Source organism: Tarenaya hassleriana, unplaced genomic scaffold (assembly GCF_000463585.1).
Source record: "Tarenaya hassleriana unplaced genomic scaffold, ASM46358v1 Cleome3, whole genome shotgun sequence".
In the NCBI taxonomy this organism is placed as follows: domain Eukaryota; kingdom Viridiplantae; phylum Streptophyta; class Magnoliopsida; order Brassicales; family Cleomaceae; genus Tarenaya; species Tarenaya hassleriana.
In genome coordinates, this window is record NW_010966177.1 from 1,605,951 (window position 1) to 1,632,923 (window position 26,973).

The 26,973-nt window shown below is 39.3% G+C and overlaps 5 protein-coding genes and 1 pseudogene across 8 annotated transcripts; 4 read left to right on the forward strand and 2 right to left on the reverse strand.

Annotated features, from left to right (window-relative positions):
* The first annotated feature begins 1,218 nt into the window (after positions 1–1,218).
* LOC104818705 (protein ALWAYS EARLY 2-like) lies at positions 1,219–8,627 on the forward strand. Of its 2 annotated transcripts, XM_019203159.1 has the most exons (19): positions 1,219–1,307; positions 2,115–2,242; positions 2,534–2,632; positions 2,718–2,783; positions 2,962–3,039; positions 3,326–3,500; positions 3,763–4,007; positions 4,109–4,451; positions 4,692–4,763; positions 4,972–5,246; positions 5,337–5,393; positions 5,589–5,909; positions 5,997–6,175; positions 6,259–6,544; positions 6,765–6,953; positions 7,067–7,228; positions 7,454–7,531; positions 7,620–7,898; positions 8,178–8,627. In XM_019203159.1, exons 2-19 carry the CDS (start codon positions 2,144–2,146, stop codon positions 8,340–8,342), a joined length of 3,168 nt encoding a protein of 1,055 aa, XP_019058704.1. In that variant the 5' UTR covers positions 1,219–1,307; positions 2,115–2,143; the 3' UTR covers positions 8,343–8,627. The 2 variants fall into 2 exon arrangements, with proteins under 2 accessions (XP_019058704.1, XP_019058705.1); XM_019203160.1 differs by lacking the exon at positions 1,219–1,307 and having other exon boundaries at positions 1,952–2,242.
* Positions 8,628–8,901: 274 nt separating this feature from the next.
* LOC104818706 (cyclin-H1-1) lies at positions 8,902–12,849 on the forward strand. 3 transcript variants are annotated; one of them, XM_010548406.1, is made up of 13 exons: positions 8,902–9,090; positions 9,659–9,709; positions 9,773–9,851; positions 9,982–10,094; positions 10,195–10,268; positions 10,732–10,852; positions 10,962–11,030; positions 11,221–11,262; positions 11,444–11,521; positions 11,901–11,959; positions 12,047–12,131; positions 12,345–12,433; positions 12,532–12,849. In XM_010548406.1, exons 1-13 carry the CDS (start codon positions 9,031–9,033, stop codon positions 12,611–12,613), a joined length of 1,002 nt encoding a protein of 333 aa, XP_010546708.1. In that variant the 5' UTR covers positions 8,902–9,030; the 3' UTR covers positions 12,614–12,849. The 3 variants fall into 3 exon arrangements, with proteins under 3 accessions (XP_010546708.1, XP_010546709.1, XP_010546710.1); XM_010548407.1 differs by having other exon boundaries at positions 9,773–9,833; XM_010548408.1 differs by lacking the exon at positions 11,221–11,262.
* A 66-nt stretch (positions 12,850–12,915) lies between these two features.
* LOC104818707 lies at positions 12,916–14,570 on the reverse strand. The gene has a single exon (XM_010548409.1). It carries the CDS (start codon positions 14,321–14,323, stop codon positions 12,935–12,937), a length of 1,389 nt encoding a protein of 462 aa, XP_010546711.1. The 5' UTR covers positions 14,324–14,570; the 3' UTR covers positions 12,916–12,934.
* A 1,116-nt stretch (positions 14,571–15,686) lies between these two features.
* On the forward strand, positions 15,687–17,026 carry LOC104818708 (psbP domain-containing protein 7, chloroplastic). The gene is made up of 3 exons (XM_010548410.1): positions 15,687–16,043; positions 16,143–16,353; positions 16,662–17,026. Exons 1-3 carry the CDS (start codon positions 15,728–15,730, stop codon positions 16,963–16,965), a joined length of 831 nt encoding a protein of 276 aa, XP_010546712.1. The 5' UTR covers positions 15,687–15,727; the 3' UTR covers positions 16,966–17,026.
* Positions 17,027–18,539: 1,513 nt separating this feature from the next.
* LOC104818710 lies at positions 18,540–22,278 on the forward strand (annotated as a pseudogene).
* Positions 22,172–25,611, reverse strand: LOC104818709 (formin-like protein 11). The gene is made up of 4 exons (XM_010548411.2): positions 23,798–25,611; positions 23,536–23,726; positions 23,166–23,401; positions 22,172–23,077 (listed from the first exon to the last, which is right to left on the reverse strand). The coding sequence occupies exons 1-4, from the start codon at positions 25,372–25,374 to the stop codon at positions 22,340–22,342; spliced, it is 2,742 nt and encodes a 913-aa protein (XP_010546713.1). The 5' UTR covers positions 25,375–25,611; the 3' UTR covers positions 22,172–22,339.
* Positions 25,612–26,973: the final 1,362 nt, after the last annotated feature.

The window sequence follows — 26,973 nt, forward strand, 5'->3', positions numbered from 1 at the left end:
TTTGATATAATAGAGAGCAGAAACAATAAAATTATAAATGTCAAATTGCTTGGTCGGGTTATAACCGACCCAATAATAATTATATTTGGATCGTATTTATTTAATAAGTTAAATGGGTTTTAACCTATTAAATCAATCATGGGTTTAATGAGACCCAATTAATATTGCATAAGCGGTGATGAGCGAATTATGGTCCGTTGACTTCCCCACAGACTGCGGATTGATGAAGACCGGATTTATTTAGTGACACGTCTATTTAACGGTTTGGGCCTAATTCAAAATGTGGCCCATCAATTGAAATATGGGCTCTTTGGGTAGGCTTTCATTTTCATTTTTTAGCCTTAAGATTTAACTCTTTAATGGCTTGGGCTCAATTCTAAATAAATCCAATGGGCTCTGAAATCAAGCGGGAGATATTTTCCTGTAAACCTTTCTGAATTTTCACAAAATTATAATATAATAACCACCTAGATAAATGCTATTTCAAGAAAATAAAAATGATTTTATGATTATTATATTATTATTAATAAAATGGATAGGTAGATATAACATGGAAAAGAAAGTAAATTTATTTTTACACTATATAGGAATTTGTACTGTTACCGGCTTACCCTAGTATCAAAGGATAAAAATTGCAGTTTTGTTTTAAGATTAAGAAAATTTGATGTCCGACCAAATTATAAATAAATTTATACAGTTATTAGTGTCACTATGGTAGTATATTCTTATTTCTGTTTAGTGAAAATTGTTTATCATATATAGAATATATTTTCGCATTATTACCTTCCAGAAAGGGGAAAATTGATACTTGAAAACGTTCATGTCCACGTTTCCGCTCAACAAAAAAATAGAATTTAAACTATTTAAATCTGAAAAAAAATCACAAAAAGATTCTGAAAATTTCAAATATAATCGTCTGTTCCAAGCCCTACATACCAAATTGAAACCGTGAAATCTAACCGTACGTAATTTTCACAAACACCACGTGTACGGTGATCAGAGGAGAGGCTCAAGCTTCCGAACGCACGGCGAAACAAAATTAGCAAAAAAAAAAAAAGAAAATTGAAAATTTTTAAAAAAAAAAACATAACGAAAAGGAAATATGACTATTGGCTCAAGTCGTCCTTTTATTCAAGTTTCGCGGCAACGCCTCTCTCAGCCTCTCTCTCTATCTTTATGCTCCAATCATTCTCTCTCTAATACCCTTTTCTATTCAAACTTCTCATCGATCACAGCTTCAGCTTAATCTCTCCTGGAATCGTTCTGTTTCTCTTATATGCTTCTATTCTCCTGAAGGCACATAATTGGTGAGTGAATTGTCTTGGATCTGTTTTCATTAGGGTTTTAAAAGGGTTTGCCGTTTTGTTTGAATCATCTTCACGGCTCTCTTCGGTTTTTTTTTCCCAAAAAATCTTCCTTTTCACCTTCCTTTCAGAATTATATGGTTCGAATCTATGTTCATTCTCCTCAACTGGGTTTTTCTTGTGTTCGAACTGATTGGACTTTTTGAAGTTCATCTGATTGTGGTTTTCTGAAACTCTTACGGGATTTGTGATTTCTGCTTTCCCGTTAATATTTTCTGTTTTCGGTGATTTGAGTTTTTGGATTTTTGAAACTCGATTTTGACAATGTAAGATCAAATAAAAACTGTGGTGTTATTTTGAAAATTTTATGGAGATCTTGCTTCGAACTCGTGAATTATGCATCTTCGTGGAATTTTTTCGTGTCCGTTTGCAATGTGTATCGAATTTCGACATGGGAACCTGGGTTTTCTCTGTTGGTATTTCTGGGGTTTGTTTCCCGAAGTTGATTCCAAACTCCAAGTGGGATTTTGGTTATTTTCCTTTTCTTTTATTGGTTGCAAATTTTTCATCTTCCCCATTGAGATTTTGTTGGTCGATGAATGTTTAGCGGTTCTGAAGTGAAGTTTTTTTTTTGTTAACCAGGAGGTTCTGAAGTGAAGTTACAATTTTTCAATCTCCAATCGACCCAATGATTTTTCTAAGTTAAAGTTCAATTAGATTCAGTTGATGGGTTTGATTCCACAATAGGCAAATCCATATGACTCAGATCAGCAACGTAGTTTGTAACAATTTGAATTGACGAAACTATAGCTTGAAGTGTTGGAGGGAGGAATCTGCCAATGGCGCCAAGTAGGAAGTCTAGGAGTGTGAACAAGCGCTTCTCTAATGAAGCTTCTCCGGAAAAAGACGTCGGGAATTCAAGCAAAAGCAAGCAGATGGTGAGTATTAGTCTTCAATACCATTAACTTCATGGTGGAGATGTCTTAAGATAAGAGAACGCTGGATTGGTCCTCCTATGGTACAGTTTTAACATTTAAAGATACTAATTGGATACTCTTCATAAGTCATCAGGTGTTGAGGCATGAAAAACTTCTGTGCCACTTGAGGGAGATGGCACGTTAACATCTTCAATTTTCCGTCGAAATTGACCCTTCCACTGCAGTTTTTTCTTCATTTGTTTGAATATTAATAGGTGCTGCAATGTGTTAACAAATTGTTTCTCATCCTAGAAGAAGAAATTGTCGGACAACTTGGGACCTCAGTGGACCAAAGGGGAGCTCGAGCGTTTCTATGATGCCTATCGGAAGCACGGGCTAGACTGGAGAAAGGTAACTTATCTTTCATGTGCAAGTGTTTGTTTGATGCATTCCATCCAAATTTTGAGCTTCTTTTTTTTTTCGGGCTACTGCTTAGGTAGCTGCTGCTGTGCGGAACAACAGATCTGTGGAAATGGTGGAAGCCCTTTTCTGTATGAATCGGGTATGCCTGCAAAAACTTCTTTCTTTCTTTTCTCAGTTTCATTTAGTATTGATGTGGGAAAACTTTCTCTTCAGTTTTCATTGTACCCTTTATCGTTTATCAAGTCAGACTTATACAATCTTAGCATATGATTAAGTTAAATATGTTTCTTCTTTTTTCGTTTTTCATTTTTACCCAGGCGTATTTATCCTTGCCCGAGGGAACTGCATCTGTGGCTGGTCTGATTGCCATGATGACTGATCATTACAGTGTCATGGTGAGAATCTTTTTTTTTTTAATGTCTGGTTATGGTAAACCATCGATTTTATTCAGTAAAGGGCTAATTAAAAAGAAAATTTAAAAGAACTATGAAATAAAAGTAACTACCAAGTTATGAATATATAGATAAACAGTATAACTAATGAGATTTGCAAGGTTTATATTTCTACATTCCCTGAAGAAGTATGAAAAAATTGCAGTGATTGGGTCTGTTTATATATATATATATATATGATAAAGTTATATGTTCAATTTCCATCAAATTCTGATAGTATTCCTTGTAGGATGGAAGCGATAGCGAAGCGGAAGGGCATGATGCTTCTGGAGTGCCAAGGAAGTATCAGAAGCGCAAGCATGCTCATGTTCAGTTTAGTGAGTCTCGTGAAGAAGCTAATCCATCTCATTCATTTGCCTCGACAGATGGATGCCTTTTGTTTTTGAAGGAGGCACAAGATTATGGTAAAATGCATACATTTCATCAGCTCGTCCTTCTTCCACGATTCTTCTGGTTTTGGATAAGCTTAAAAATACAATTATCTGTGTTCTTCTCCTAATAGCATATTTACATTGTTAACTGAATGGATAGACAGTTTTGCCTTGATTTTAATCATTTAGTTCCCAGAACTTAGAAATTTTGTTATTTTTTTGTCGAGTTATGTGGTGGCATAACAAGTACATATAAAAATTGTTCAAGTAAAATTTGGTTCTTATCCTCATGTAGGATCTTGGCGCCGTGCTACTGGAAAACGTACACCTCGATTTCCTGTTCCAAGGTCATACAGGAGGGATGATAGAGAAGGTTCTACTCCACCAAGTAAAAGAGCTAGGAAGCTAGTCGATAATGATGATGTTGCACATCTTTTTGCGCTAACATTAACCGAGGCATCAAAAAGGGGAGGATCTGAGCCACCGTATAGAAGAACAGAGCACAGTGACAGCTCACCAATTAAGAGCTTGGGGGAAACGGTATTTTTATTATTCAGAAATTTTGAAGCAGTTATGTTCATTTCTTCTTTCATATATAATGATGTTTGAATGGATTATTCAACTTTTGTGCTTTTGATAAGTCACAAGCAAGGGAAGCTCAATCCAAGCTCCGTGGTTGTTCCAAGTATGAGGAGTGGGTGGAAGGTAACCGAGAAAAGAAACATGAAACGGGAGTGTCTGATAGGGATGCAACCTCATTTATGGATATGGAAGTGGTTGGCACATTGGAGGCTCTACAGGGAGGGAAAAACGTCAAAGCTGAAGAAGTTGAAGGCAATGATTGTGATGAAAAAGGAGAAGCATGCAGTGCCTCTGAAGAGCTTCGAAGTAAATCACAGCAAGGAAAAGTTGACGTTGAGGGCCCAAGGGGGAAATATTCACCACGTTGCCTAAAGAAAAGGAATAAGAAACTTCATTCCAAAGGTAAGGGCTAAGGATAAGTCAGCCAAGGTTTTGTTACATTTCATGAGGCATCATAGTATCTTCCAGGTAGACCCTTTCTTTAAGGAAATTGAAAATACATGTCTGATAGGTTTTAGCATACTGAACATGTAACCATTTTATTTCTTGTTGTCCTTTGAGACTGAAGGGACCTCTTTCTCATATCATTTCTAGTTTATGATATATAGATCCGAAACTTATTTCTCGACTTTTGCTGTATAGATGAATTTGAGGCTCTACAAGCATTGCTGAAATTGTCAACTTCAACGTTTCCAGTGGCTTTGATGGAATCAGGTTAGCATCAAATATTTTTAGGTAGTAACATAAACTGGTAATACCTAGTAGGCCTTAAAACTATGTTTTCTGGTTTTTCTTGTGAAGAAGGCACCTTTGGTTACTTTAAACCAAGTGACTGCTATTATTCATCCCCGCTTCTTTCTCCATCCATATTAAGGTGTATATGTGCAGTCTGTTTTGCTTTACTAAATTAACCTGGATCCAGAATCAGCCGCACGGATAAAAGATGAAAGAACTGCAAATAACATGGATGAGAAATCTAGCGCTCCTGAAGCCACATCCACAAGCCCTCTCGGAAGAAAATCAACACAAGATGGAGCAGAGGAAAATGCCCTTAATGCGATTTCAGCTGTTGAGAACACTAACTATAGAAAACCGAAATCATTGAGGCAAGCATCGGCGGATGGTAGTGCTGGTCCTGCAGGGAATCAACAGCAGCAACCTACTAGTGGCACATCTAGAAGAAGGCGCAAACCAAAGGTGAGCAAGAGACTTTTCTCTTTGTTTGTCAAGTTCACTTTGTTATATCTCAAAGATCTTTTAACTATATTAACGTTGTTTAATTCACAGGTGCTAGATGCTGAACCTCCCAAAAATTCGAACCAGAACAAATCCACGTTGGTAGAGGTATTCTTAAACCATGTCAGAATCTTTTTCGTAAACTGTATCTTTCTTATATTAAATTTTTATATGGATTTAATCTCATTGACCCCTGTGATCTGTTTTTGCTATAATCCTCAACGGGAAACATAACCTGTTCACTTGTCACGGTTTGGACACTGTTACTGATACTTCTCATGATTTGTGTTTATTGTACTGCAGGAATCAGTTCGTGAAGAGAATGCTAAGTCTGTGGTTAGAACAAAACGTTCTGGTCAAGCTCCAGCAGAAGGGAAACAGTTGAAAACTGCTAAGACACTGGAGGAATCTTCTCCAGCTGGTGATAAGAAAAGACCTGATGCAGGTGTAACAATGTCAACTATACCAGTTTCTGCATCAGGACCTGCCACTTTGCCACAGAAACCTCCAAACAGACGCAAGGTGAATCTGAAGAAAATGTTACAAGAGAGGGTTAAATTTTCTGAGACCACTTCTAAAGCTCCACATAGTGATGAATCTCTTTCAGAACATGAATTATTGCAGGTGGAGTTTCTCAATTTATCTCTTTCAGAGACAATGGAAGATATAAACATATATTCATTTATTTATTTGCTTATTCTATATTTCCAGGAGAAGCTTTCTACTTGCCTATCAAACCCCTTGGCACGTAGGAGATGCATATTTGAATGGTTTTATAGTGCTATTGACTATCTGTGGTTCACAAAGATGGAGTTCATGGATTACTTGAATCATGTTGGACTTGGCCACATTCCAAGACTTGCTCGTTTTGAGTGGAATGTCATTAAAAGGTGTGTTAAAGTCCATGATGTATTTGTTTATGGAAGGCACTCTGGAATATGGAAATACTCAGTTTATCATCTTTTACTTGCAGTTCTCTCGGTAGACCTAGGAGATTCTCTGAGAGATTCTTACAGGAGGAAAGGGATAAACTCCAACATTACCGTGAAACTGTGAGAAAGCATTACACAGATCTCCGGGCAGGTGTCACTAGGGAAGGACTTCCGGCTGATTTGGCTCGGCCTTTATCTGTTGGAAATAAAGTCATTGCTATCCATCCTAAAACCCGAGAAATTCAGTGTGGAAAAATTCTCACTGTGGATCATAACAAATGCAGCGTTCTGTTTGACCGCGACGACTTGGGGGCTGAGTTTGTTATGGTAAATTTTAAACCACATTCAGCATTCCGTAATTTCTGTGAAATCAATATATTATGAAGTCCGTTGCATTTGAGCTTTATCTTCACACAGATAAGTCCTTAATTAGTTATTATGTAATGGATAGTAATGCCCAAATTATTTATGGAAACCAATATATGGCTCTAGGACCTTTGATTTTGTGTTTCCACTATATATATCTCATAACAAAATTCTTTTACAGGACATTGATTGCATGCCTTCGAATCCATTGGAATACATGCCCGAAGGCCTGAGGAGGCATATCAGCAAGGGCTTGCCGATAAGCAAAGAAGCGCAACTAAACAGACATCCAAACTCTGGTGGGTCTGTAATGCTCCCTTCAAACGGGCTTGAAAATGCTACCTTCTCCATGAATCCTCCATTGCAGCAGGTAAAGACATATGGAAGTCTTTTTTGCCTGTCAGATCCTTGATCTTCTTCTTTGTTCCTATGCATGTTGGATAAATTTTTTGTGATGGCCATTGACCCCTAAATTCTCCACAGGGTGATACAAACGGGCAGATTTTACTAGGTAAAATATCGACAACCAACCCTACTACAGTGCAGCAGGCAACTAACAATCAGCCATATACAACAACCTGTCGTAAAGCAAAAGAACTTGTGATTCAACAAGCTCTGGCAATGCAGCACACTTCAATTGAAAAGGTAATGACTCTCTTACTGTCTTCTTGTTCATATTGCTACACGGAGTTTAAAATATTCCAGAAACCCAAAACAATGAACATTTTAAGCACCCATGGGCCATGGAAACTGACTTTTGATTGATGATTTCCATGTATAGGTTTCGTAGGTATTTATTTTGCCCGTGCCAAGAAAAGGGAACCAATATCTGGACCTGTCACAAACTGATTGTGGTTTAACATATTACAGGAAAAAGAGCCAGAGATGCTTGAAATTTTTAAGGGTTCAAAATCAAGAGCTCAAGCAATGGTAGATGCAGCTGTTAAGGTATCATATATATTTAAGCCAACTTTCTCTATTCACACGTCAACATGATATCTATTTTGCTAAAACAAGTTTCACTATGTGTTTATAGGCCGCATGTTCAGTGATTGAAGGAGAAGACAAAGGTAAAAAGATACAGGAGGCTATAGACTCCATGGGCAAGCATCAGCCACTACCCGGCTCTATGGTTCCTGGTGTCAAGCATCAAGAGCATGCCAATGGGAGCTTGGATCATCTCAGCCAGTCTCCATCTGAAACCTCACCGCCACTGGTTAATGGTTCCATCTCACAGAACGGTTCAGAGAAAAACGAGGATCAAATGCCTTCGGAGCTCATCTCCTCCTGTGTTGCCACTTGGCTCATGATTCAGGTAACCTTGAAATTGCTCGGAATAGTTGAGTATCGAACAAGGTCATCTGGGATTGCTGAATTTTACAAACTGCGTCGAAATTCCATTGGTTTGACAAACTATACCGCATAATCCATTACATCAAATCAGAGCTCTCTAATTCTGGGTATTGAAATTAGCTTCAGAAAGTTTTTGTCTTTATGTACCACATGCCCATTATCCAGACCAAGATTTCAAAATTCATCCATCTTTGGTCGTCACATCTAATATTGGACTTGGGTTTACTCGTGTGATGTGCAGACGTGCACGGAGAGACAGTATCCACCAGCGGACGTGGCTCAGCTGATAGACACAGCAGTCACAAGCTTGCACCCGAAGTGCCCACAAAACCTGCCCATCTACAGAGAAATCCAGACGTGCATGGGACGAATCAAGACTCAGATTCTAGCTCTTGTGCCGACATAATAACAAAACATCATTCCCCATTCTTTTTCTTCTTTCTTAGGTTACTTGTTGGGTCTCTCTGTTGACCTGAGTAGATATATCTTTCACTGGCTATAGAGTTACAACTGCTAGAATGCCGGAACTAGTGAATAAGCTTTTGGCAAAACTGCCACTTTAGGGTTTTTGATAGTATAACATCAGCCTTCATCAACTTAGTTAGCTAAGCCTATGTTGTCTTCAACCCCACCAGTGTTGTTTCATGTTTGTTAAAATGCCTTCAATTTTGACAGGTATATATCTACATCAATGGAAAATTTTGCATTTTGAATTGCCTCAACAAATAAATGGTGTAAATTTGAGATTTTTATTAGTCTATAATTTCAATCTTCGGCAAATTGCGTGATAACTCAGATTTTATCCGTATCTATTCACATAGACGCAACTAAATAGTAGTTTCAAATTTTCAATGAGCCAAGAGTTGAAGGTCTTTTCTCTAAATTTAGTAAACTTTGGGGCCTTTGGTGTAATTTCGGTACTAGTAGCCAGAGCGAGAGGAGATTGCGTTGGGGGATTCCGGGAACTTCCGGCTAAATCAGAGGGTTCATGCGAATATTAAGATGTCTCTGATTTCGCGTGTGACAGCTCTCGATTTCGATTAGTCTCTGAATCATTTGAACTCGGGGCTAGCAAACCCGTTTGTGACTCAGTTATGGCGGATTTCCAGACATCAACTCACCGTGCCAAGTGGATTTTAACTCCTCAAACTCTGGTATCCGTTCTCCATCTCTATCTCCGTTGTACTGATTCTAAAGACGATTTTTTGTTTGGTCGGCGGGAAAATCGCTTAAGAAACGGGAAAATATTGCGGAATTGGTTCGCGGCGGCCCCTTAGTTAGGGTTTCGATCTTGTCTGACTTTCACATGGTTGTGCGTATTAGATTGCATTCTGGGGCACTTTTTTCTTTTTTTTCCCCGTTTGGTCGATGAGAAAATTTAGGGAGAGTCGCAGGAAAGTGTTGTGGCGCTTTATCTTTCCAGACGATGTCGCTACATATTAACTGAAAGTGAAGATCTTTCGTTGATCATTTTTTGTGATGGTTTATGTAATGTACTTCCACTTGGAGGTTTTTCTTTTACTGGAAATGAATAGGAGCTTCTAATCATGTGATCACCTTTGTTGTTTGTCTTCTTTCTTGATGGGTGAAGGTTGGAATGATGGAACAGTCGGACCATTTTGAACGTTTTGTTGTGTGCTTGTTGATATTAGATCCGTATCGTACTTGTTGCCTAAATGGACTATTGCTCGTGCAATCTAATCTATGTTGTGTTACTTTCAGGCGGAGAAATATAAATCTGTTAATCAAAGGGCGGTGCAAATGCTTGAAAAGGTGTGTGCTTATGTGCAGTTCAGTTTGAATATATTATAGATGCTAACTTATTCTTATTTCTAGTATGGAACAACCCAAGTCGAGGTAGATCCCAGTGGAACACTATCGTACCCTACACATAAAGGTGATACAGGCGATCACGGTAATTTCTTGTTTATGGTGATTCTGTGTTATGCATCATTCCCTGTATTTTGTTAAATATATCAACATAGTTTGTTCTTTCTTTCTATTTATTCAGTCATGCAGTAATGTATTTGCTGCTTTACTATCAGCTGACAAGAAGCTAAAGCCTCTAAGTGTTGAAGAAGAACAGTTCATGAGAGCATTTTATGAAGCGAAGCTCCAGGAAGTGTGCAGTGCCTTTTGCTTTCCACATAAGATTCAGGTACCTTACTCGTCTTTCCTATGAAATTTCATTGTTGAGTTAATAGATGGCTGGATCATTTTAGCTCTTTGAATTCATTCATGTTTTTCTTCTCTTGCAGGCAACAGCTCTCCAATACTTTAAAAGATTTTATCTTCAATGGTCTGTCATGCAGCATCATCCAAAAGAAATAATGTATAGTTCTTCTGAATGCCTTCGGTTCTGTCTATTCTCTTTTGCTTCCATATTAAAAATGTTCAAAAATTGTTTTCCAAGTGAGCTAAAGAAGATATATATTAATCAGACATGCATGAACCTGCAGTCTGAAAATTACAAATAACGATCATGTTGCATTTTCTTATTTATCTTTGTTTGTTTTAAAAGGGGAGCCTTGGCGCACCGGTTAAGGTGTTACCGTTGTGATCTAGAGGTCACGGGTTCGAGTCCTGGAAGCAACCTCTTGCAGAATATTCTGCAAGGTAAGGTTTGCCTACAATACACCCTTGTGGTGGGACTCTTCCCCGGACCCCGATCAACGGGGATGCTTTGTGCACCGGGCTGCCCATCTTTGTTTGTTTTAGTTTCCTTTTCAATCTTGTGTTTCTTCCGATAGACCTTTCCAGCGATTATTTGCTACCTGATTTCTTTCATCCCACAGGTTAACCTGTGTGTATGCAGCATGTAAAATAGAGGAGAATCATGTCTCTGCGGAGGAGATAGGGAAGGGAATCCAGCAAGATCATCAAATAATTCTCAAGTATGAGATGGCTGTTCTTCAGGCATGATATGAATCAAATATTTTTTAGCAGCTGCGTCTGTTTGTATTATCCATGATGTTCTCTAGCAATTTATTCCTTTGCTTACTTTTAGTTGAAATTTCATGTGCAGAGTTTGGAATTTGATCTAATTGTTTATGCACCATATCGTGCAATTGAAGGTTTTGTCGATGATATGGAGGTAAACATGTCCACTGTTTGCATCTTTATATTAATGGATTCCTGTCTGATATAACATGCAATTGTTTTGTTTTAAACAATATTCTGACTGGTATCGTATAGTAGAGGATTTACAATAATAGGAAATGTCAAGCTGTTTCCTGCCTTTGATCGATTTGTAACTCTTTTTTTTAAAAAAAAAAATCTTGTAGGCATTTTTCCAAGCAAGAGATGATGAAGTCCAGAAACTAAAGGTTCTTAAAACTGTATTTCCTCTGTCTGAATGTTTCCTTAGCCCTAGACTTCAGGCATTTTTTTATTGACACTGAAGATGGTAGGGGGTCAATTTAGATTAATTTTTATGATCATAACTACTGGCTGGCCGCATTGAATTTTTCATCTCTGGTACTACCATAACAAGCAAGTATTTTGCAGGATGTTCTCAAAGCTGCGACTGCAGAAACTGATAAAATCATGCTCACAGATGCTCCACTTCTTTTCCCACCTGGCCAGGTAATGTCAGTTACTTCTTTTGTCCCCTTAGGCTTTACTTTTTTAATTAAAGAGGTACATGTCGCTCAAACCTTACAACGAAACTAAGATAACTTTTGTGTTTATTGGAGACGGTAATAATGCTCATTTACTTTACTCTAGACATAATTTTACGAGGGGAAATTGTCCTCATTTGACGAGTTTAATCCTTGGTAAACTGGAACGTTACATTTTTTGTCATTTAACTTTAACATATATAAGTAGGCTCTCCATGCTCTTTCTGTCAGTTGTCATCTGAACCTTTTTACATCGATGGTATTGTGTTGTGAGCTTGAATTCTGCTTGAAATAAGAAAGAGAAGCATGAAATCCGTTTCTTGTTTCTTGACTGTTTCTTACAGTTGGCATTGGCTGCCTTGCGTATGGCAAACGGGATAGTTGGAGCTGTTTACTTTGACAGGTTATTTCCCTTCTTCACAGTGTCATCTCACCTCTTGAGATGGAAACCTTTGTTGGTTGTAGTTTAATTTATGTACGGATGCTGCAGGTACCTAGAGAACATTGTTGCTCGACCAAATTCTGGGCACACCGTTTCAGAACTCACAAATTTACTCGATGCAATTGAAAGTTTGGTATGTGCTTTCGATCTATCTTTTCACATGCCTACATAAATAGAACTCGAACTTTTCACATCTTAATGCTGTTTAACTTTGCCTTTCTCGTGATTGAAAATATCAACATTTTACTCAAAACTTGATTTCCAGGCAGTATGACTTCGTACCTACGTGTGTTGCACATTTGCAACACTGCTGATTTTTACCACACCGACTGCTAAATTTTTGCAGGTAAAGAACTATAAATTTCCCAGTGAAAAGGACATGAAGCACATCAACCGGAAGCTAAAATCTTGTCTAGGACATAGTGCACATGACGAGTACTTTCTGTTACCTTTTCTACTTGACTACGGTTCTGCTTTGTTTCAAGCACAACTCTTTCTTCATTCAACTTATCGTCGTACTTGTTCACTTTCAGGAGTAGGAAACGGGAGAAGAAATCAAAGCACAAATCCCATAGGAGTTCCAACGATACACCGAATGGGGAAATGATGGGCTGATCTTCCTGTTTGCTTTGAATCTCCGTAGTTTTGCCAAAGAATTTCTTCCTTGGTACTTGGCCCGTTTTGATCTAATGAAGGCTTTTATTGAACAGGAAAATTCTCATATCATTTTCCTGCGTATCTGTATTAGTAGGGCTTAGTAGAACCAAGAATTCTCCATTGTATTCAAAGTTTAAAAAAAAAGAGTAACTGATTAAATGGGTAAGATTATCAATTACAACATTTGAGCTAAACTTTTATGTTGTTTTCTGTATATAAGTGCTTACTGAGCCCGTATGTTGAGTACAAAACATGTCTAATGTACTTGCTCTTGCATGATCAGATTGCTCGAGGAGGTTTCTCTAGCAATGCAGAGAGATAAACTTCATCCTTTGATTTTTGGGCAATAGCCCACTTGTGTTTCTTGTATCTGAACTGCAGGAACATGTACATATAGTCATCAAGATCCGTCTTGTTGCAGAAGAATCTGTCAATCCACAACAGCCCTCCCGGTCTCAGCACTCGATCCCAATCATACAAGATAAAATCCATCAGAAGGAGGTCGATCCAGCCATCCATTAACCCAGTAGTGTGAATCATATCCATAGTATTGTCGAAGAACGGTAATCGCTGGTTCAAAGAGGCATAAAGTGGGATCAAGCCTCTCAGAGCAATCATCTCGTTGAATGGGGCTCCCAAGTTTAAAGCAGTTGTGACAATGGTCACATTTTTCTCTCTCATTCTGGCTGCAAAAGTTCCCGTCCCAACGCCATAGTCCAGCCCAATTCTGATTTCTCCTAGCTTGACTGCCAAAACGTCATCAATCATGAAATCAACTGGCAAGGTACCATTCTTCACCCATTTAACCTTCTCCTTATCCATCTCAAAACATCCAGTGCATTTCGTGTAACCTCTCTTAGGGTTCTTGCTTGATAAGCATGCAAAGTTCCTGCACTGGTAGTTTCCCCACCTCACATTCCTGTCATCTGGAAGCTTCCACAAGGACTCGTTTATCGGGTAGGGTTTCTGGTAAGTCATCGAAGCCCTTGTTAAACATCTTCTTCTAGGCAACGGGTCACACCCATAAAGCATCAGCTTCTGTGCTAGGTTCCAATCATCATCACAATATGACCCAATATCGTAGTCCATATATTTTTCTAGATCTTGCTTCATCAGTACACAGGCATGGCCTATTGTGTTGTGTACTCTCTCTGTACCAAACATGTTTATCTTCCCCACTCGATTCTCCTTTGGGGTAATGTACTTTCTTATCTCTTCTACTAGGAATTTGTTGATCAATGGCTCTTCCTTTTCCGTTGAGTTTCCAATTCCCTTGGGTTGGGGCAATCGGGTCTGCCTCAGAGCAATATGGGCAGAATACAACGGTCGGATCACCTCCTCTTGGAGAAACTTCTTGAATTCTCTTTTACCTGCATCTTTGCTCTTCTCCATCTCATTTACTGTCTTCTCGAGCTTATCTTGTAGGTTGTCCATCTTTTCAAGAACATCGCTGATCCGATCATGCAGTGATTGTGTGTCGAATCCTTCGTAGACATCCTTGACAGAGGAAAAGTGACGGCAAATGTCTTCGTTTTGCAGGAAGTAACCCGCCGAATGAAACCTATAGAGAAAGGAGAGGCTCACGGCGATCACGAGGAACCCTAGAATCATCTGTAAGCACCCCATTAGTCTTCCTAGTCTGCATTTTGGAAAACATGATTTGCCCATTTCGACCTGTGAACTCCTAGATCTCGTTCTCCACAGAGAAGCTAATTCCCTGCAGTGTTTCCCTCGGGCTCGGCCTGAAACAAATGCCTCATGGAGGATGAGAAAGAAGCTAGAACTTGTTTGTTTGCCTAGAAAGTTTGAGAAAATACAGAGACAGGCTTCTCATTCTCAGTCTGGAATCTAGATCTCTGCATTAGCCCTTTGCTTAAACTTCACATAATCACAAGAACACACCAGACGATCAAACGGTACGTTAATTAAATCTATTTTCTTTGGTTTTCTTCATATTATATTTGCTTGTAGCATATTCATTCATTTTCTAGGCAACCAACCAGACAGAGCAAATGCAAACTTCGATCCAAAAACTCAAAAACCTTGGGGGAAAAAACAGAAACGTGAGAACTGGAGATGTACATACCAGGACAGGAACAGATCCTCCTTGTTCTTTTCTTCCCCGTAGATCAAAACCCTCTGACTTCAGCCGGTGGTTTCCCTTGAGGAAGATGATGAGGTACATTAGTTATTGTTTATCTGAGTCGCACTTGAAGAGATCCGAGAGCTGCGCCAATATGTTTGTCTCCACTTGAAGGATTGAAGCTGGATATCCTTACAACCGAAGCTGACCTACCACTCTCACAACGTCTACTTTGTTTTTGTTTTCTCTTACACCAACGTGCTTTACCCATAATGTCCGGTGTCTCCCCGCCTCGTGATTTGGATAATTACAGGTAAATGCATACGTATACATGTGCACGCGCACACACACACACACACGCGTATATATATATTCATTCTAGTGTTTTTTTTTTTTTGATAACCAAGATGGTTCCTCGGCCTTCGGCCCGACTACATCTACCCTAGATCCGGGACCAACCTTTGTATATACACCATTTTAGTCCAGAAATTACATCCATCCCTCCCCACCAGTGGAATCAAATCCAAGACTTTAAGGACAACAGCCGGTGTTTACTTTTCATGCGAATTAAATTTCGAAATTGTGTATCATTTGGTCATCATGTACACACAATATTAACAATGTATATGCATATGTATGTATATACAATGCTCACGCATGCAGACTTCATAAACAATCAATTAAATACCGGGAAAACTTTAGATAAAAAACGAAACTCGAATCTCGTGCGATTGTTTAATTTATAAGAAAGTCGATTGATTTAATACCTAAAAGCGTTGACTATAGAGGCCCCAAGAATCACACTCTCAGGAAAAATAAAATAATGAAAATTAAAAAAATAACAAATTATATTAACGAGAAATAAAAGAAAGAATTTCGAGTGAGTACGGCGCAAAACGACATCGTTTAGTTGCTCGCTTCGCAGCCAGCCGATAAGGGGCCGTTGCCAACAACACCCAGTGAGTCTGTGACCTCAGACCCGCGGAGAAATGTCTCTGACACCTTACTTCAATCTCTACACATCGCCCAAAAATGCTTCTCCCTCCAGAGTTTTGATGACGCAGCAATCCTCCGGTGACCGGAACAGTTCTCCGGCGGAGGAGTTCGCTCCGTTGGCGGAGAAATTCAACCGGCGTCTTCTTCTAGGCGTTGGATCAGCCTCCGCGCTCGCCATCGGCGCCAATTTCGGAGGAATCACGAGCTTCGTCCTTGGTTTGTCGCCGGAAAGTGGCCGGAATCTGAAACTCGACGTCGTTTATCCGATCGGAGGATATAGTCGGTGTATCGACACGGATGAAGGATTCGGTTCGTAAGTCCTCGTAGTCGTATCGTTGTACTCAAATACAACTTCAATTTTTTGCAGATATATCGAAATCTTGTCATTTTATGTTCTGGAAATGGCAGAATTTGTATATCCGGCGACATGGGTGGGAGACCAGACGTTGTTATACAGAGCAGCGGAGGATATAGAACGGAAAATCTCGTTGGACCCTCCTCCGACGAGTAACCGTCGCCGGAAAAATGTAAACGAACCGGTTGTCGCATTTGGACCGCCCGGTTCGACCGGAGAGCTCAACGTCAGTGTTATCGTCTCCCCTGTTTCACCAAACTTCTCGTAAGTAACAACATTGCTGAAACTAATTTGACCAAACTGTGATATCTGATATCTTGATTGATGGATTCTATGGACATTGATTAGAATTATTCCCTCTAGTTTTGGATAATTAGAGTTTTCTCAAGAACATCACCTGTTCATATCCTAGAATTAATCGGACCAAAGATATGTATAGCCTATGTTATGCTCGTCAATGATTTAAGGAACCAAAACAAATCGAACCAAGAAAAACCGAAAGAATTGTTACATTCAAGCAGCAAAACATCTAATCTATCCAAATTTCTTTCCTTTTTTTCTTGGGTTGGAAGGATTGAAGCATTTGGAGGGCCGAAGGAAGTAGGAGAAGCAATAGTGCGTACAGTGACAGGATCTGGACAGAGAAAGGGAACATTATTGGAATCGAAACTGAGAGAAGATCTAAAGAGAAACGTCAAGTACTATGAACTCGAGTTCAAAGTCGAGTCACCGTCGCTCAAACGGCACAACATCGCCGTCTGCTGCGTTCGTGGTGGTCGGCTTTACACGTTGAATGCTCAGTCGCCCGAGTCTGATTGGTCAGATGTGAGACCTGCGTTATATACGATCGCTAGCTCCTTCAATCTCATCTCTTGAATGTGAAAGTGAAAAGAATGAATATGGAACACATCAATAGATTTTATTCTAAATTGTTTAATCTAATCTTTGGTGCGGAAATTAAAAGCAACCTACAATCTCCATTCATTTTTTTATTTTGGCATTAAGATCTAATTTATACATAATCTAGTTGAAATTGAAAATTGTCATCGTATTTCATTCTTCATTTTGAAAATGAACATTTAATTTATACAAGTCGAGATTGAGAATTTTTATTAATTTTATGAGTTAAGATATCTATTTGGAATATTTCAAAATTTGATATATTTATTTAAAACATTTGAATATTTGATATATTAATTAGATCAAATTAAAAGTTTAGATATTTATTTTATATATTTTGTGAAGTTTAAATATTTTATAGAATTTTCCCTTTTTAGAGAAATACAAAGTCTTACATTTAGATATAGTATATACACATATTTTTGGCCCATCCTTCTGCCTTCGTGGTTCCCATTCAAGAGAAATCAAAATTTTGTGGAAAACCATTGCCTACGGCAGAAGATTATTCAAAGATGGATTTTTTTTTTCTGCATTGATTGTGAAATTATGTGGTGCAAAGACTTGTTAAGTCAAGTAATATTTGTACTCTCTCTCTCTCTGGATATTTGATGTCATCCAGCCGTCGAGTCGAGAGAGATGTGTCCTTTATTGTTTTGTTTCGATTCTCTTCAAGAATAAAAGATGAATGCATTTATATTGGTGAAATATCTCACTCTTTTATATAATTAAAAAAACTAACCAACCAATTTTTGGTATAAAAGTAAAAGGACAAATTTAAAAAAAAACCATCAACTATGTAATCTATTAAAATTATTTCTATTTTAAATTCATTATTAAAATCTATCAATTACTAATAAAAAACTACAACTATCAAACTTATTTTTTTTTAAAAAAAAAAACACTTATACTTTAAATTTGTATCTAAAATCCACCAATTTTTTGTTTAGAAATAAAATCATATCTATTTTAAAATATGTATAATCTCGCATTTATTTACGTTATATAAAATTATTATACAATATATAATTATATTTACTAAAATATTTTTACAAAGATATCAAATGATAGTTAGAAAATTCTCAAATATTAATAGATGATAAATACTATCAAAGTTTCATGCGTAATTATGAATTTAATCGGTAAAATAAAATTAATATTAAATATAAAACGTGTATAAAAACTTATTATACAAATGATGAGCTATAAAAAGTATACAATTCAAAACACTAACAATTTATTCAAAATTTTTCAAGTATCACAATATGGTAAATTTGAATAAATATTAAGAAAATAAAAACATGGAAGTTGTTATATTTCTTCCTTATTCCTAAAGGTTTGTGTGGTGATGAATAAATCAATGCACTTACTTTAAAAAAAAAAAAGGATCAAACCTTTGAGGTAAGCCATTGGCCACGGCAATGACTGTTGAAAATGTGAAATTCATTTCACAGAAAGTTTTGCTAACTCATGTAGTAAATAATGCCCCCTCACATGTATATATAGAAAGAGAGAGAGACGATACAGAATGTACAAACCCATCACTTTGTGTATAATCTTGAAAGAGGATGAGAGGCTCCAATGTTCAGAGCACTCTTCTCTGTTTGTCCTTCTTTGCTATAAATTTCCTCACTGCTTTTGGTTCCCCCACTACCACTGGTTTGTGCCTCCCCGACCAAAGGGATGCCCTCTTGGAGTTCAAACACCTTTTCCACATACAGAAGCAGCCTCATTATGACCCATATCTTGAGAGAGATGTGACATGTGATCCCAAGACAGATTCATGGGGAAACAACAGCAGCGACAAGGATTGTTGTTCCTGGGAAGGTGTCACGTGCCATCCCAAGACCGGTGTGGTGATGGGGCTCGACCTTAGCAGCAGCTGTCTCAGTGGCCGTTTCCATTCCAACAGCAGTCTTTTAATGAGGCTGCCGCATCTTCAGACACTTAATCTCGCTTTCAACGATTTCAGAGGTTCTCAAATCCCGTCTGAGTTGGGTAAACTTGTGGGGTTAACACATCTCAACCTCTCTCGTTCATTCTTCTCAGGTCAAGTTCCGACCGAGCTTCTGCATCTTACCAAGTTGGTATCCCTCGATCTTTCTTCTCCGTATTCTTTACTACAATCCAGTGAGAAACAATTTCTCAGTAAACTTGCCCATAACTTGACTTGTCTCAGAGAACTTTATCTAACCTCCGTAAACATTTCTTCTGCCATTCCCCGGAACCTCTTGAACCTTTCCTCCCTGACTTCTCTCTCTCTTGAAAACTGCGGTCTGATGGGTGAATTTCCCAGCGATTTTCTGCGAAAGCCTTCCTTTCGATCCGTTATTTTGTCTGGAAATAAGGATCTGCGAGGCCACCTCCCTGAATTTTACGTTAACAGCTCTCTCGTAACGTTGGACCTCACTTACACTTCCTTTTCGGGTGGTATACCAAACTCTATAGGCAACCTCAAGCATCTGAGAGCTTTGTCACTTTCCGGAAACAGGCTCAGCGGTAGCATTCCCCTAGGAATATTGAATCTGACAGAGTTGCATGCCATAGATCTCAGCGATAATGAGTTGACAGGCTCATTCCCACCAAACATGACTTCCCTCTCCAATTTGGAGCGATTCGATGCATCTGGGAATCACTTTGTGGGAGCTTTCCCTTCTTCCCTACTCTCCATCCCCTCGTTGACTGGGATTTATCTGAGTGGAAACCAACTCAACGAATTTGGGAACATCCCTCCGACATCTGGACTAGAGAATTTATACATGGGAGATAACAATTTCAGCGGACCCGTCCCCATGGCATCCATTGCAAAATTAGCCAACCTCCAAGAGCTTGGGCTTTCAAGGTGGAACACGCGAGGGAACGCCCTTGACGTCACTCTTTTATATCAGCTCGAGTCCCTTGGATATCTCTACTTATCAGATCTGAAGATGCCAAGCGCACTTGACTTGAGCATATTCTCGCCCTTTCAGAGGCTGTTCGTGTTGGATATTTCAGGCAACCATGTTTCAACCGCAAACATTACTTCCGCTTCTGATTTCACTCAGCAGTTGGAAGACTTGTATATGCGGGGCTGCAACATCAGTGAGTTTCCCCTGTTCCTAAGAACCCAACGACATTTGCAAGGACTGGACCTTTCCGGCAATATGATCAAAGGCCAAGTGCCGCACTGGTTATGGAGGCTACCATACTTATTGCAAGTGAATATCTCTCACAACTCTCTCAACAGTTTCCAAGGCTCATCATCCCAAAATGTTCTCCGAGTCACAGATTCTGTCAGCAGATGTAAGTTGGAATGATTTCCAAGGACCACTTTCTTGGGATCCAACAACAATTTCACCGGAGGGATACCCCAATCTATATGTGCCCTGACATCTCTACAATTACTCGATTTGTCACACAACAACTTGGACGGCTCCGTTCCACGGTGTTTGGGGAATCACAATGGATCTCTTTTAGTTTTGAGTCTTCATCACAACCAACTCTGCGGAACTCTTCCAGATATGTTTGTTGATGCCAACATATTGAGATCTCTTGATCTCAGTTACAACCGATTGGAAGGAAAACTTCCTAAATCTTTGATCAATTGCAGTGCTCTTGAGGTTTTGAACTTGGAAAGCAACAGATTCAAAGACACGTTTCCGTTTTGGTTGACGTCACTGCAAGAACTTAAGGTTCTAGCCCTACGCTCAAACAAATTTCATGGCCACATATATCATCCCCACATTTCATTTGGGTTTCCCAAGTTGCGGATCATCGACATATCACATAATCACTTCAACGGATCTTTGCCGACGGATTACTTTTCAAATTGGACTGCTATGTCTTCAATTGCAGCAAGTGAAGATAGTTCTGGGTACATGGGGTTGGAGAATGGTTATTACAGAGACTCGATGGTTTTGACGAACAAAGGATCAGACATAGAATATGTACGGATCCTTAAAATCTTTACGGCGGTCGATTTTTCAAGAAATAGATTCCAAGGAAGGATTCCTGAATCTGTTGGTCTTCTGAAGGAACTTCATGTGCTCAACATTTCAAGCAACAGTTTCATAGGCCACATCCCACCCTCGTTAGCGAACCTGTCTGAGCTCGAGTCATTAGACATGTCGGTGAACAATCTTTCAGGAAAAATGCCTGCAGAGCTCGGGAGCCTGTCGTCTCTGGAGCACATCAATTTTTCACATAATCAGCTGACGGGTCCTATTCCAAAAGGTCCGCAGTTTGGGACACAAAACTGTTCTTGTTTCGAGCACAACCTCGGGCTTTTTGGTGCTCCTCTCGACCAAGGCTGTGGGCAAGTCAAGACACCAAGTTCACACACAAACGATGCGTCTGAACCAGAGGATGATGATGAAGAAGAGGGAATTTTGAGTTGGATTGCGGTTGCTATAGGCTTCGCACCAGGTCTCTTGTTCGGAGTGACCATGGGTCATATCGTGTTTTCGTGGAAACGCCATTGGTTCATAAAGATCTTTGATCGAACCAAACGCAGAGGCACCACCAGAACTCGTTAGCCCATTTCACTCTTCTTATCACTCTCTAGTGGAGGTACGATATTCAACTTTATTCTTACTTTTCATAAATGATTATTTACCATTTTGAAGTATTAATTACCGTATGTGCTAATAATAATATTACAATGTATTCCTTTTGCAGATTATTGCGGAAACTGCTGTATGAACACCGTTCCTCTGCCTCCATGTTTGCTCCTTACTATAAAGGTTGTTAAATGTGTATTTTATGTATAATTGTTGCCTTACCAGGATTTGATACCATAAAGAAATTCTGAAGAGGAGGAGAATTGAGTTGCAGATCAAAGAGAGCTTTATTGGATACCGCAACTCTTGCCAAAGAGAAGAAGTTTAGGGTTCTTAGGGGGGAGAATTTTGTAAAAATATTCCCTTTCTTCCCCTTGATAATCATGTACAACCTACTTTAGCATATATACATGTTCGACATACATATAAAAAAGGAAGAGAATCTCATGTACAAAAGGAAATATATATATATGTGTTAACGGTGAATCGCAGATTTTCCATTTGTGTTGTTTGCTTAGTTGTTAGTCAGCCTTGATTGTGTCCGAGTCTGATTCTTGTCCGAATGCCCTCGTGTCCGTTTCATTTCATGCTCGTCAACACTCCTTTGGGCTTCGCAAATGTAAGTTGAAGTCTTATGCACTTTTAGCTTCTCCTAAGTCCTTTCCAACTGATATTAACGTTGTTACAACACCAAATCCACTGTTATTACAGTACCCAAAGCCACACCCAAAAAACTCCAGAAAAAAAAAATTTCCTACAGAACAAACAGACAAACAATCTCCCTGTGTCTCCGTTATGTCTTTTGGATCCAGCATTCATCGGAAGGGAGCAAGAGGATTAGGACTACTCGGAACTCTCACACTCCTCAGCTCTCTGCAAACATGATCCAACATTCCCAGAAAGTCTCTTACGACCACGAAGATTCTCAGAGGGTTCTTATCATCTCCTCTCACATCGCCATGAAAATACTCTGTTATCTCCCTTACTCGCTCCATGACCCTCTTCTCGTCTTCCCTCAACTCCTCCACGCTCTTCTCTGCATGCCTCAAGAACAAACTCATCGAACCCACAAATGTTTTGTCTGATTCATCCTCTCCAGAGAGCTTTTCATGCGCCAGTGACCTCAGTTTCGATAACCCGTCTCTCAGATTCGAAACAGAGCTCGTGAGAACATCGAGATCGATCGTGGCTGTTTTCTTCACGTTTTGGAGCTCTGTGTTGAGTCCCGAGACGAGATCCAGCCCCATTCGTTTGTAGTCCTCTTCCTTCTCTTCCTTGGTTCTGTTCTTGTTCGTCCTCTGGTTCATGATCCGTCCCATGATGCTGTCTGAAACCCTGATCCCCTCCGACCGAGAGATCTCCTGAACAACAAAGTGAAGCAGAGTTGTCTTCCCGTCTGTTCCTTTTACGTCAGATAGTTTGAGCAGAGCGTCAAGTTTGAATGCTTTAGCGCCACCTCGAATTGTCCCAACGTTCATTCTGTTCCCAGTTTTGAGGACAGCTTCTAGAAGCTTCAAGAACAGCCTGCTCGACTTCAGTTCCTTGCATGCTTCCTAAGAAACATCATCAGTTTGTCATGGAAAGTGATAACCGATCTCAAACCAATCATGTAAACTCTGATTCGGGTTTGTAAGAAATCACCTCAAGCATTGTGAAGGAGTTTCTGAGATGTACAACCTCGTCTTCGAACGTTTCTCTGTAAAGCATTGCTTCCGCTCGCTGAAACGAAAAGGGCACTCCAAGCATTGCTCTGATGAACTTCTCGGCCGAGCCAAGCTCGTCAATGGCTCCTCTGTAGCTACACAACTTGCTTTCTTCTTCCTTGGTCGGCACCATCCTCACCAGTGCCTCTAGTTGCTGCAAACACAAGCCTTCTCCTGCAACACTTTTTCAAAGTCAGCCTAATTCTTCTGATAACTTACCTACATGTAACATTATTGTCTCGTAATTGCAGATCTGTGTATAGTATATTTATATAAACACAAATACAGACATAGTTGTATGTATATACCTTTCACCAAGGCACTGCAGATATGCTCAGTGGATGCGTTCAAAGCTTTCAAGAGAATGGTAACGTTCTGAAGTCTCTTGGGCTCCAGAAGATGTTTCCCTGGTGAAGGAGTTTTGCTCTTCCCTTCCTCGTTCTTCATTGAGCACTGCATAGTGTATCCGAAGAGTGACTCTATCATCTCTTCATCCAACCTATTACAACACAACACAACATAATCAGTACAGTTCCGATCAAACTTTCTGGGTCTTGTAGTGAAACTTACTCGAAGGAGCTGGTTCTGATCTTGTCCCAGACCATAGAACGATCCGGTGTGGCTCTGACTTTGTCCCAATGAAGCGGTTTCAGTTTTGGCAATGGACCTCCATCTTTGCCCAAAGGTTCACGTTGAGAGAAGTTAAGAGACAACGGAGGAGGAGGCGGTGGCTTGCTTCCCGCCAAAGGCAGAGGTCGCGGAGGTGGTGGTGGGGGAGGACATGGCGGAGCCTGCAGATTGGCGCTTGAGGAAGTTTCTGGAGCTTTTTCAGAAAGATCCGGCAAACGGGTCTGTAGATTAGTACTTGTTGAAGGACTAGAATCATTTTTAGATGGAGGCGGCATAAGGGTTTGAAGATTTGTCATCGAGGAAGAATCTGAAGCTTTTTCAGATAAATCTGGCAAAAGGGCTGGAAGATTTGGCCTCGGCAAAGAGAAAGAATGACGCCATCTGTTTGAAAACGGCAGACGCGATGGTGGTGGAAGAGGTGGGGGAGGAGGAGGAGCGATTCCGGAATCTTTTCGACCAGATTCTTGGATCTCCCGCTCATCCTCAGGAAAATGTTCAGAGGATTCAATAGCAATATTAGCAGAAGCATTTGACAATCTTGAAGACTGAGAGGCACAGAACGAATGGAAAGATTCATTGTCTGAGGAGTCGCTTTCTGGAGGAACTACAACAAAACCACTAACAGAATCTACTGCCTGTTCATCATTTTCATGCACCGATACAATCTCTTTGGTCGAAGAACTGCTTGCATTGTCCGAATCAGGCGAAATCTCTGTTTCTCTCTTCTTTACCTCTTCTTCAAGCAATCCGCCATTGTTGTAGCTCAAACCCTTCTCCGCTCCTCGTGTCTCTTTGACAGAATCAGAGCACTGTCTCTCCAAATCAACTCCCGTTGAGTTGAGGTACAAGAAATCAAGCGTAGGATTTACACTGACCTTCCTCGTCGAAGAGTTCTGAGATTTACCCTTCCTCCTCTTAAATGACGACGTTACACTGTTCCTCCTCTTCCTGATTTTCACTCCAAGGCAGAACAGCCCTAAGACACAAGCTACGAAACCGATTGCTGAAGCTGTAGCGATCAAGACAGGTACAAGAATCTTCTTTCCTATTCCTTCTTCACGTTTTGGCTTCTGAAACTCGTGTTGTCTCCACCGATGGCTCGGTTTCGGCAATGGACGACGGAAATGCGGAGGTATCGGCTGGAGAGGAGCCGGAGCATACGCCGGAGGCTCGCCGGAACCACCGCCTGGCGACGGAGATGGAACCGGAGCCGGCCACGGGGATAAAGGCTCAGACTTGGCCGGATTTCTTGGCGGAGAAGTAGAGGGTTTGATCAAATCAAGCAAAGCTCGGAACTTTTCCACGATCAGAAGCTCTTTCTTCTCGGTTTCGTCTTCTCCGGCGACATTACTTAACAGGGTTCCGTCTCTCTCGCTGCTTTCCGCCATTAACAACCTCCATTCTCCGAGCTCTTCGGCATCAGCAACAATGGCAAAGCCCAAATAGCTCACTCTGCAACACTGTAATGATATCACCACCACTATTACCATGAGAATCATCTGACGAAAGTAATCCATTCTCTTCCCTCTGGGTTCTTTCCTTTTCAGATCTTTTCACAGTAAAACCAAATCATCACCTCTATAAAATCACAAAAAGAAAACCTTTATTCCTCTTGAAAAAAAAAAGGTCCATTCTTTTTTTTTCCTCTGCTCAAGTCTTAAATGCTACTCCAAGGAACCCCTGAACCCTGCAGCTGTAGTTGTACTAGTAACACCCCCTTTCCCCATTAACTCTCCTGCCTAAACAAACGATTCTAATCTTATAACTTACAGTCACCATATTGGGTAATGCTTAATTACATCTATATTTAATAAAAACATTAAAATTTTAAAAAAGAATCATTCTTTTTCTTGGATATTATCAACAAATGTCCATTGGATGCGTTCTGGACAGCACTGTTACTGCAGTTTTATGGGAACAGTGGTAACATTCTCTTTGATTCAGAAGCTTGAGTTTAATGGAAAACAGCCTCTCTTTTTTCCTTAAGAACTCGGTTATGAATATGAAACAGCTTTTGAGGAGATCTAACAATGGGAAGAGGCAGAGAGAGAGAGAGAGAGAGAGAGAGAGAGAGAGAGATTGATTGTTGGTGTGGGAGTGGGTCCTGAGACTGGTGACACATTTGCCCGATTCTCTGCCAATTGGGTAATCTACAGTGCAAGCTTTCTTTTGTTCTCCCAACCTCCCAATATTCAAAGAGGTAAATACATTTTTTTAAGGAAAAAAACCGACATTTATTGATATTTATTGTATATGCAACCTCCATGACTGGCTTATAGAAAAAAAAAATATTGGAATCTGAATTAAAAAAAAAAACTCATTTAATTAAATATATGAATTTATTTTATTGGATACTGTTTTAGTAATTGTGTTTTCACCAGTATGGAGTTATTTCCTCTCTAAGAACCAACTCAATATGATATTTGAAATCGAATGCAAGCTTTGGATGTAGGGTTTAATAATTCCAAATATATACAAATATATTTATTAGTTCTTTGCATTGCTTCTGTATTCCATTTTCATTTATCAATAAACTTGTAGATATACGGAAAGTTTATGAATATTCAAAACTTAGATATGTTACAGTCAATTATATTTCATACAAAGTAACATATTTTGGAATACCAAACTACGAATATATAAATAATATTCTAGGTATCTCACAACATTTTTTACACGTTATCAAAATGCTTTCATTATTGACAAATATAGATTATATATATTGTTTGTGTAAATTCAACCCATCAAACAACAAAATTAATATGAATTTTAAAAAAAAGTATTTAGTAATCCCGTCAAAATTTAGTTATCAAATTGTAAGATAGTAATTTAGTAACCAAAATTACGTGGTTCAATGGGTAACAAAGATAACAAAGTTTTTTCTCAATCTAAATTCGAGTCTTTATTTGGAGGGATATTCCCCCGTACTTTCTAATTATTATATAAGAAATAAATTATTATTATTATTATTATTCGAATAAATTTAAATATACGTTAGTCAACTATGTTACTTAAATATTTTTGTTTCTCAAACTATAAGCATTGTCAAAATTGGCAAAAAAAAAGGAGGGCAAATTAGATGAATATGTCTACTCCATCCCTCAGCAATCAAATGG

Excerpts from the sequence above, each read along its gene's own strand:
- LOC104818705 (XM_019203159.1), top strand. The coding sequence starts at position 2,144 with ATGGCGCCAAGTAGGAAGTCTAGGAGTGTGAACAAGCGCTTCTCTAAT. Across the intron at positions 2,633-2,717 it reads ACGGGCTAGACTGGAGAAAG|GTAGCTGCTGCTGTGCGGAA; the intron begins GTAACTTATCTT and ends GCTACTGCTTAG. Across the intron at positions 3,501-3,762 it reads GAAGGAGGCACAAGATTATG|GATCTTGGCGCCGTGCTACT; the intron begins GTAAAATGCATA and ends ATCCTCATGTAG.
- LOC104818706 (XM_010548406.1), top strand. The coding sequence starts at position 9,031 with ATGGCGGATTTCCAGACATCAACTCACCGTGCCAAGTGGATTTTAACT. Across the intron at positions 9,710-9,772 it reads CGGTGCAAATGCTTGAAAAG|TATGGAACAACCCAAGTCGA; the intron begins GTGTGTGCTTAT and ends TCTTATTTCTAG. Across the intron at positions 11,960-12,046 it reads GGAGCTGTTTACTTTGACAG|GTACCTAGAGAACATTGTTG; the intron begins GTTATTTCCCTT and ends CGGATGCTGCAG.
- LOC104818708 (XM_010548410.1), top strand. The coding sequence starts at position 15,728 with ATGTCTCTGACACCTTACTTCAATCTCTACACATCGCCCAAAAATGCT. Across the intron at positions 16,044-16,142 it reads CGACACGGATGAAGGATTCG|AATTTGTATATCCGGCGACA; the intron begins GTTCGTAAGTCC and ends TGGAAATGGCAG. Across the intron at positions 16,354-16,661 it reads CCTGTTTCACCAAACTTCTC|GATTGAAGCATTTGGAGGGC; the intron begins GTAAGTAACAAC and ends TTGGGTTGGAAG.
- LOC104818707 (XM_010548409.1), bottom strand. The coding sequence starts at position 14,323 with ATGGGCAAATCATGTTTTCCAAAATGCAGACTAGGAAGACTAATGGGG.
- LOC104818709 (XM_010548411.2), bottom strand. The coding sequence starts at position 25,374 with ATGGATTACTTTCGTCAGATGATTCTCATGGTAATAGTGGTGGTGATA. Across the intron at positions 23,727-23,797 it reads ATCAGAACCAGCTCCTTCGA|GTTGGATGAAGAGATGATAG; the intron begins GTAAGTTTCACT and ends GTGTTGTAATAG. Across the intron at positions 23,402-23,535 it reads CTGCAGTGCCTTGGTGAAAG|GAGAAGGCTTGTGTTTGCAG; the intron begins GTATATACATAC and ends AAAGTGTTGCAG.